Source organism: Chiloscyllium plagiosum, unplaced genomic scaffold, assembly GCF_037043375.1.
Source record: "Chiloscyllium plagiosum isolate Xiang-an unplaced genomic scaffold, Cpla_swu_hap1 HiC_scaffold_6, whole genome shotgun sequence".
Lineage (NCBI taxonomy): Eukaryota > Metazoa > Chordata > Chondrichthyes > Orectolobiformes > Hemiscylliidae > Chiloscyllium > Chiloscyllium plagiosum.
The window spans coordinates 114,299,405-114,310,042 of record NW_028270144.1 but is presented as its reverse complement, the minus strand read 5'-3'; the positions used below and the strand labels follow the sequence as shown (position 1 = coordinate 114,310,042).

Genomic DNA, 10,638 nt, shown 5'->3' with positions numbered 1-10,638 from the left:
ATTCAATGTTTCGGCTTCAACCACTTTCTGTGGCAGACAATTCTACACCACTCTTTGGGTGAAGAAAATTATCCTTATCTCAGTCCTAAATGGCCTACCCGATATCCTAAGATTTTGATCCCTTGTCCTGGACTCCCTGGTCACCATGAACGTCCTGCATTTACCTTATCTCATCCTGTTGCAATTTTACAGGTTTCTGTAAGATTCCCCTCATTCTTCTAAACTCCAGTGACTGTAGTCCTAACCAATTTAGTCTATCTTCATGTGTTAGTCTTGCCATTCCAGGAATCAATCTAGTAAACCTTCATTGCACTCCCTCCATAGCCAGAATGTCCTTCCTCAGATAATGAGACCAAAACTGAACACGGTAGTCCACATGTGGTCTTGCACAATTGCAGCTAGGCATCCCTGCTCCTGTACTGAAATACTGTCACTATAAAGGTTAACATACCATTTGCCTTCTTCACTTACCTGCTTATGTTCAGTGACTGGCATACAAGGACATCCAGATCTCATTGCACCCCCTCCTTTCCCAATCTATTGCCATTCAGATATTAATCAACTTTGCTGTTTTTGTTAGCAAAGCTGATAACCTCATAGTCATCTATGTTTTACTTCATTTGCTTTGCATTTGCCCACTCACTCAACTTGTTCAAATCATATGGAGACATCTCTGCAACCTCTTCACAGTTCATCTAGCTCTGTGACATGCAAATGTGAAGAAATTATATTTAATTCCCTCATCTAAATTGTTAATACATCTTATGAATATCTGGCGTCGAAAACCTGATCCCTGTGGTACTCAATAGGATCCTCCTCAGAAAATGATCCATTTATTCCTACTCTTTGTTTATTGTCTGCTAGCCAGTTCTGTATCCACATCAGTATACTAACCCTAATCCCATTCGCTTTAATTTTACCTGCTAATCTCTGATGTGGGACCTTATCAAAAGCCTTCTGAAAGTCCAAGTAAACCACATCCATTGGTTCTGCCTAATTAACTTGAGTAGTTACATCCTTTCAAAATTCCAGTAAATTTGTAAAGAATGATTTTCCTGTTTTAGATCCATGCTGACTCTGTTCAATCCTGTCACTATTTTCCAAGTCCTCTTCTATTAAGTCTTTTATGATGAACTCTAGCATTTTCCCAATTATCAATGGCAGACTAATCAGTCTGTGATTCCCTGTTTTACCTCTACCTTCCTTTTGAAATGGAGTTTCGTGAACTACCCTCCAATCTATAGGAACCGTTCCAGAGTCTGTAGCAGCTTGAAAGATGACTACTGATACATCCATTATTTCGAGGCCTAACCCCTTCAGTACTTTGAGGTGTAGGTTATCGGCTTCTGCTGATTTGTTGGCCTAACTCCATCTATTTCCCCAGTTACCTACTTTTTAAACAAGAGTAGAGCACACTAATTGTTGAGCACAGTTCACTTTTTGAAAGATTATATCCAGGATGGAGGGTCTCTCTATAAGAAGGTTCCTCCTCTTTCCATTGGAAATCTGAGATGGAAACTATTGCAAACAGCAGTCCCATACAAACACAATGAGGTTCATTGGGTGCGATGTCACATCTCGTTTTTGTGGACTGGAGGAAAAGATTGAAATATAGATCTACGTCTGTCATGTCAAGAATTACATACCTGACAGAAATTCTCCCTGTGTCAGACAGTTAGTGGCCAAAAGGTGTGCTGTTCAATTAACAACAGATATCAAGTTCTTGATGAGGGTCTTGTCACATTCTTGTCTCTGGGCCAAAATATCTGTAATGTGGACTGGGGGGAATAAAGTCAGAAGTCACACAACACCAGGTTACAGTCCAACAGGTTCCTTTGAAATCACAAGCAAATCACCTATGAAGGAGCAGCACTCTGAAAGCTTGTGATTTCAAATAAACTTGTTGGACTGTAACCTAGTGTCGTGTGATTTCTGACTTTGTCCAGAATATCTAGGTTAATGAACCCCCGCTCCAGAGGTGTGTCATAACATATCTGGACATGCTCATTAAAATTATTATCAAGTTCTCAATGAAGGTCTTGTGAAGCAGTGCCATTGTCTCTACTTCTCGGCCAGAAGGGCTGGTTCAATTGCCATCTGCCCCGAACATTGTCATGGATGTCTGAACAGGTTGATTAAAAAGATAGAAGCTGAAACTTCCATAAAAGCTCCACCAGTACAGACGGAGCTACAAACTGGCATTGCAAGTAAGGGAGTGCAGCACTGAACATGTTTGAAATTAAAAGCGACAGCTGCCAGATCAGCATTCTAGAAAGGTTTTTTTTCCTTCTATAGCATTATCCATAGCCACAGCTGTAGTCATATAGGTGTTATGATTGCAAGGAAGGGAAGTGTCAAAGTGATTCTGGAGATATGGTTTCCAGTTCTATATCTGGAGACTGATGCCACAAAATCAAGTGAAAAAAATTCCATTTGACTATTTCATTGAATTAACAAACTAATCACTGTTAGCAGGTGGATAACCATTTTACACCTCATCTGCGTCCAGCAGAAAGGCCAGGAATTGGGACTGTAGCAGGGAACAGGTATGCTCACCCTCCAGACATTCATGGATCAGTGGTGCTGGAAGAGCACAGCAATTCAGGCAGCATCCAACATGCCTACCTCCAATCCATTCCCGGTGTCAAATTTCTAAGCCAGGCTTGCTGATGATACTAAGTTAAACTAAAAACTATAAGGAGGGTACAAGGAATCTGCTGAGTCTCAAGTTATTATAGAAATAGGTATCGGAGTGCATCTTGCCCAGAATTCAGCTCAGACTGAGTGAGAGTTTGGTAAGTGAGGGAATTTGGGGGAAGAAATGGTTTAAAAAAAAACTCATTCATCCTTCAGAAGACAATTGGTGATTGACAAGTTATTCCACTTGTAATAAATGGTTTATAAAGTTAATATATGGCAAGACAGGATGTCTCAGCTGTGGGAAATATGTGACATGTCCTAGACAAACATATTTGCAGGAAATGTCAATAGCTTGAGAAGCTTAGCTCCAGGTTTCAAAACTCAAATGGTATCTGGAGTCACTAAGGTGCATTCATAAGTTAAAGAAATATGTGGATAGCACATTTAGAGGGGTGATCACTTTGCGGGTTCGGAGCATATGGACAGAGAAGGATTGGGTGGCTGCCAAGTAGGCTCAGACAACAAAGCTGGTAATGCAGGAGATACCGAAGACAATTTCACTTAAATTTTCTTTTCGATACATTGAGGATGATGGATCTCAGAGAAGTGCTGCAAAAGCCAGGTCTGTGGAACGGTGAGTGGCTCAGCTGCACAGGAGGGGAGGGATAACAATAGAAAGGCAATCACGATAATGGATTTGAAAATAAGGGGAAGAGACAACCACTTCTGTGACTGATTGAAGCAACTTGTGTCCATGGATGAAATACAAGCCTGGAGTCGAGAATGCCAGTGTCCAAGTCACAAACGATGCTGAACTTTGTATAATCAGCAAACACTTCGGACTCTGAACTCAATGGAGAATTTCTTTTGAGGGGGAGGGAATGTGAAAAGTGATGTATTTGATGGAGTAGGTGAAGATGGCTGGACCGAAGACACTACCCTGAAGAACTTCCACAGACTTCTGGAGTTAAGCTGACTGATGTGACACAACCATCTGCCTTTGTTCTTGCTCAAATTAAAGCTAGCAGAATTATTCCTTGATACCAATTGATTAGTTTTGCAAGGCTACTTTATACCATTCTTGTTGAAGTGCTGCCTTGATTTGAGGTAATCATTCCCACTTCACCTCTGGAGTTCAGCTCTCCTGTCATAATGTGTAATGAAGTCAGGAGAGTGGTCAAGGAATAAAAGCAGATTGAACAAATTATTGCTAAACAAATGTTGCTTGTTAGCACTGTTTTATAGTCCATCACTTGGATTTTTCAGAGATTCCATCCCTCAGCAAAAACAGCACCAGCATTCTAGATGTAGAAGCTCCATACCATTCCTGTAGCTCCTATTTTTGCTTCTAGGGATTGAGGTAGAATTCAGACAGGAGGAAAAGCAGAACCTAAAATCTTCTGCATCAGCATTTCAAAATAGTCAGTGCATGCAAGTCCACAGTTTGATTGACAACCTGAAGAGATTTATAAAAGGATTAACTATCTTTGATTTGGGGTTACAAACACAAAATTGGGTTTGGTGTTGATTAAGTAGTTCAAGAATTTTTTAAAATATTTGTTCATGGTTAATGGGCATGATCCAGCATTTTTTGCCCATCACTAATTACCCAGAAGATAGTTAAAAGTCAATCACACTGCTGCAGACCAGACCAAGTGAGGAAACAAAACTACTGTCCTTAAGGACATTAGCATACCAGATGGGTTTTTTCCCCCAACAATCATGAGATTTTATGGTCATCATTAAAAATCTGGAATTAAGAGTCGAATCAAATCCAAGCCTCTTCTTTTGCTATGATGGAAGTCAAACCAGGATCCCAAGGACATTACCTAGGTGTCTGGATCAATAGGCTACTGATAATCCGATTAAGCTAACATTTATTTTTCCCCGAACTTAATGGTAGAGATATATTGGGTAGCTGCCAGACAATCTAAGAAAACCTGGTTGGAAATGCAGGAAACACTGGAGATAGTCTCATAAATGAGACTATTTTCTTTTTCAACATAGTGAGGATGATGGTTTCTCAAAGAAGTGCAGGCCTGAGGCATAACCTGCTCAGGGCCCAGTGGCAGGTAGAGGGTTTGACTGGGAAGGTACACCTGTCACGCCATAACAGGTGTCGGAAGGTGAGCTCAGGGAGGACAGAAGAACAAGAGCTCGTTTGATTTGGATATTCAAAATTAAAACGTGTTTAACGGACTTTTCTCAATGAGATGGTTTTTAGGTCTCAAGAAATAATCTAGGACATTCTTAACTCCACTGATGCTATCAGACCCGAGATTCTCCAAAATTTTCTGTGTGTTTCAAATTTCCAGCTTTCACTGGATTTTGCTTTGGTGTGTTTTAATTAATGTAATCGAATAAGTAATAGGCATTTGAAACTTAATTTTATTTCAGCCCATGGTGTATACCAGGTGAATTCATGTGGAGTGTAAGAGCAAAAGTGGGGTATGAGTTGGCAAAGGGACTATTGGGCCATGGGATGTGGGGGTATAGCTTGGCAGAGTGGAAGAAGGGCAGGTGGGGGGGGGGGGGGGTGCATGGTATTTATGGACAATTCCAGGTCAGATCTTAGATCTGCATGGAGTAGGCATAGAGGATGAATATAAAAGCAAAAAGCAAACTTTCCAAAACCAGCATAAATTATATAGTAGTGTTTAATAAAAAGTTTACAACAAATACTAGCAAAAATAGCATACAAATAACAATTTACAAAATTACAAGCAAAACGATTAATTTGCTGACAAAAATGTATGCTAAATACTGGCAAAATCATTTTAGTAAATTTCTCTACTGCCTGAAGAGTACATATTCTAAACTAAAATTAATTAAGTTTTCATAATCATGCCTTCAATTAAATAAATCCTTAAAGCAGTAGATTTTCTTTAGGCCATAAACCAAAATCATTTCTACAGAATGTTTTATGTATATTTTACATTTGTAAAGCCAATTTGCAACATGGAGAATGATTGGTAGTGTGGGAATAAACAAGTGGTTCTTAAAAAGAGAAGATTCCACAGACAAAAGAAATGTTCTCCTCTGAAGACATTCTTTCTCAATTGTAAGAATTGTCATGTAATTTAGCAGATCATGAAATAGCTGAAACATTCCCGAAGTTCTGAATAAGAAAGCTTTCATAGGTTTAAATTTTAAATTTTTACTTTCTCAAAAATCACAGCCAGAGTTGAAATGAGTTCACTTTTTAAAATCCAACCATCTTTGGAATTCAATTTTTTTTTCAAAATAGAATTCTATTTTAAGACTTAAATGCATTAGAAAGCCCATCTACTGTTGTTTCTTATTAAACAATTTCATTATCAATAGCAACACTGGAGACAAAGTAGACATTCTAAATATCACATTAGTAAATCAAATCCATTAATTAATAAGGAGCACTGATTTCAAGCATTTCAGCTTTAGAAGGAATTACAATTGCTCTTGATTTCCTAGCCCAGTAGTATTGAAAAAATATGTCCAGACAGCCCTCTCCCAATTGCTGTCCAATTAACTCAACAAATGGTTACAAAGAGGACAGTTCAGCCTCAGCATTGATGATTGTTGATTCTTCATCTCTGAGCCAAGATTATTCAATGTGCAAGTTGCTAAGACCTATTAGAACCTATAGAACTAAATTTTTGCACTGCAGCTGATCATTTAGGAAAGGCTGGAGTAAAATCAGAACTCAAAATGTATAAATATGTATATGTCATACATTTAGGTGAAGCTGTGTAATAAATTAGACAAAATATGTCCACTTCTCTTTAAGTCCAAACTTTTCTTCTGGATTAGTGGGGTTTGAACCTCTTGCATTCTGCAGGTGGAGCTGCAATGGAGCAAAATCAGAGGTATTCAAATCTCAGCAGACTGAAAGGAATCCAGTTTTGCCAGGAACACAACTATTATAATTGGAATAATGGAGAGAGACGGAAGACAAATATATTATACTTACAATGCAATCCCATTTGGGAGTGGTAATACAATTCAAACATTTTCATCAGAACACTAATTGGGTAAGGTAAATTCTAAGATAAAGGATTGAGGTGAAGTTATGGTAAGCGGCCTGTTCCCATTCTTGGCCTTGTTGCATTATCCTAAACTCCAAAATGCTTAAAAGTATTTGCCTGTATATTATCAGCATGGCAGTTTGTTTTTCTAATGGAGCACAGAAGACCAAAGGAAGACCCAATACAGATTGTTCTTTAACATTTTGAAGAGTCATGTGGGGGTAAAAGAGACTGCTGCCAATGTATTATGTGATAGTAAGGACAGAACACATGATTTTCACAGTCACTCAGACTGAAAGACAACTGTATAAAATCAGGGTGGTTAGCATGCCTCAATTGTTGATGTGCTGTTTTTGTTTAAAATAGTTTAAAGAAAGAAACACAATGTATGGAGCAAGGAAGACAAGATTAAAGTTACTGGCATAGACCTGATGTACCAATTTCACTGCAATCATTTATTACTCATGGACAAAACTAAGTTCTCTATTAATTATGTTATCAGTTTTCACTGGTTGCTTTATGATTCATAGAAAACAAATCCAAAACAGTATCAAATTGAGACAAAAAACAGGAGCCCCTGAAATGAACACAAGAAGGGATTAAAGATCTCGATGATCAAGTTAGATGGAGGAGTGGGAGCAGCAGAGAAATTTCACAAGGCTTGCCCCAGGGATGAGGAAATGCAATTGATTAGATAGACTGGAGAAGTCGCAACTGTTCTCCTTGGAGATGAGAAGATTAAGAGTGTTTAACATCATTGGGGATTTGGACAGAGAAATTGTTCTCATCAGTAATAGGATTGAGAACCAGAAAACACTATGGTGACTGTCAAAAGCAATGAATTGGAGAAATGAATTATTTTCAAAACCTACATTTCACCTTCCAAATGCATGACCACTCCCATACAGAAGCTCAAGGGCAACAAATACATGGGAACACCACCACTTGCATGTCCCCCATCAAGCCACTTACCATTCTGAGTTGGAAATATGTTGTTGTGCCTTCACTGGCACTGTCAAAATCCTAAAATTCCCTCTCTGAGGACATTATGGGTCTGCCTACAGCACATGGATTGCAGCAGCTCAAGAAAGCACCCTCCTACCACCTTCTCAAGGGCACGAAGGATGGGCAATAAATGCTGTCCAGAAAGCAACACCCACATCCCACAAATGACTTTTAAAAACAAAAAAGAAATCAAGTGTTCGGATCTGGAATGCACTTCCTGAGATTGTGGTTTAGGCATATTCAATTGTGCCCTCTAAAGAGGAACAGATAATTATTCAAAAGAAGGAAAACATTTACAGGACTACATTTTTAAAAAAGTCCAGAGAGACATATGAAGTGAGCTGTACTTGCAGAAAAGCACAGCTTAGACATGATGGACTGACGGTTCGTCTTTTGTGCTGTAACCACATTCAGGATTCTACACTATTTAAAGAATGCCAACACACGTAAAAGTGTGTGGGGGATTATTTTAGCCACTACATTGACATATCAATGTAACTCAAAACGTTGGTGTCAATGTATCGTTTCTAGCTGTTACCCTGGTTTGAGACCAAAAATGGTCAATTTCAGTTGCATTATCAGTATGACCAACAAGGACAAATCATTTTAATAAAACAAGGGAGAAACCTGTCATACACCTACTTCCCAGCTACAAGGGAAGCAATCAAAGTAACAATGACAATGGGTTTGTCAAGCCCTTCAAACAATCCTGCTCTCCATCACCTTTTTAACAGGAGATCCAAACCTGGTTAATACATACAATTTTGTTCAGTTATGCTGTAATCATTTATTTTGTAACCTCATTCCTTGAATCCGTTCTTAAAACTATATTTCAGAATTTCACACTAACAGATGAGCATTTACTGATAATAAACATTTTAAAAGGTTTACTAAAAACAATTCTTGTTGTGGTTTTGTTCGCCGAGCTGGTGAACAGAACCACAACAACGAGCACCCGAGCTACAAATCTTCTCTCAAACTTTGAAAAACAATTCTATATACAAAATATTGATTACATGTAAATCCTGTAGAAGGTTCCAGCAGTGAGAAAGTGCAGAACCCATCATTAATCATAAAAATATTTAAATCATGATATCACAAGAAACAGAAGTCAGTCAGTCATTCGGCTTTCCAAGCCTGTTCTGAAATCCAAATGATTCTAGCTGATTTTCTACCTCAAGCTTACCTCACTCCATCCCCAGATCCTTCAAATCTCTTCATATTTATAAGCCCACGGTCAAGTATGCAAATCAAAGAGCCTGTTACATGCAGATAGATCTCATGTAAATTGTAATGGTTGTCTTCACATTAACTAGCCCCAAGTTTTCCTAAGCAACATGGCATTAAAAAGAAATTAAAATCTGGCATACTGTTAAAAGATTTACATCAAGTATATAAAACATCTAAATTGGTTTTTAATCCATTATAACTGTAATAAAAAAATCTGTTAAGTAGGTCTCAAAGTGATAGTACCACAAATATTAACAACCTGGTAAAAGATGAAATCATGTTCAAAATAAACCTGTTTTGGAAGCCAAGTTCACATGGAATACACTGTTGGAAATTGGGGAATTTTAGTTTTAAGAATATCAATTTCCCAAACTCTGAATATTCTAAATTGGTTCTGCTAGCAATGTTAGTTAGTTTCCCAATAATTGGGCCATTTCAAGGTGCGTTAGGTTTTCAATTTTTTCAAATGTTTGGTCACCTGGCCTGAGCACTCCTTTCTGACTCAAAATGACTTTCTACATAGCCTAAGGGAAAACACATTGATTTGTGTTTTCATTTATTTTAAAATCCTAGATAAATGTAAGTTGTTGCTAAAACTGCAGTGATCTATAAAAGAGGGAGACTAACTTGACTTAACATTCCTTTAACTGGCATTTGAGTAAGAAATGAAATTCAAATTTTAGTTGCATGGAAGAAAGGAGCCAGATGAAAGGAAAAAAGAAATCAGGAGGTTATAGGCAGAGGTATGAAGAACAGGATCATTAAACCAACAATTGGCCAGTTCTGTGAGATAATAAATCTATGATTACATCAAATAAAAAGTACTCCAGAAACCCGTTGCTTCATTTTAAAGGATTCTTTGATTTTTAAAATTTTCATTGAACAGATCAAAAGAAAAAAAAAGTTGTACAAAACTGCTGAAAATGCTTTGGTTAAGTATTTGACTAGCATTATTTCAAAGACATTTGGAACAATGTTATATTCAGGATGTTAAACCTTAATAGAACCAATCATGCTTCACAATACTGCCAGTTTCCAGTCGTCCAATCTCAAAATATCTACTCAGGTGGAAACATAACCATAGGTAGATCAGATATTCACATTTTGCCATAGTTCATTTTCACATTCCCATCTGCATATCGGCATAGTTATAGAAATTGTCCACATCTTGAGATGCTGAAGACTTGCTTTCAGAAACAAAGACCTGTTTAACAAACAAAAACACAGGAAAATATGTAGGTTTACATGCTTAAGATGCAATGGTAGAGCATGAACAGAAACACATTGAAGGAAAGCTACCTTCAAAATTAAACATTTTCCTTTCACAAACCAAGAGGATTGGGAAATCAGCAAGATATTCAAATACTGTGAATGGTTCAATTTTCACCACGTGGTGTACTTTCCAGCAGAGACAGCAAGCAGGAGGACATGCTAAATGTAATCTATCCCCTGCTGAACAAGGTAAGATGATTCCACACTTGTCTGAGATCAAGTTCAATAAATTATCTACATTGTTTTCTCACTGGGTGGTGCATCTACCCATTGAAAGCACACTGGTACTTTCCAAAATGTACTACGCATTCAATTTTGATTTCTATAGTAGTTTTGACCTTGCATTTGTGAAGAAGGAGCAAGTTATGGCAGTACTTTTGCATATTTGATTTTCCTGGGCAGGTATACAACAATTCCAAATTGTAAATTAGTCAATGAGAGACTTACTGAAACAACTTTCTCAAGAGAGAGAAGCACCAAGGTTGTT

The 10,638-nt window shown here is 37.8% G+C and overlaps 1 protein-coding gene across 2 annotated transcripts in view; it reads right to left on the bottom strand.

The window, feature by feature from the left end:
* Positions 1-5,279: 5,279 nt before the first annotated feature.
* The window catches only part of rp2 (RP2 activator of ARL3 GTPase), a 41,317-nt gene continuing 35,958 nt past the window's right edge, over positions 5,280-10,638 (bottom strand). For both annotated transcript variants that reach the window (XM_043692313.2, XM_043692314.2), the window contains exon 5: positions 5,280-10,083. In XM_043692313.2, coding sequence (XP_043548248.1) covers positions 10,000-10,083 — 84 coding nt within the window. In that variant the 3' untranslated portion in view covers positions 5,280-9,999. The remainder of the gene's footprint in view (positions 10,084-10,638) is intronic.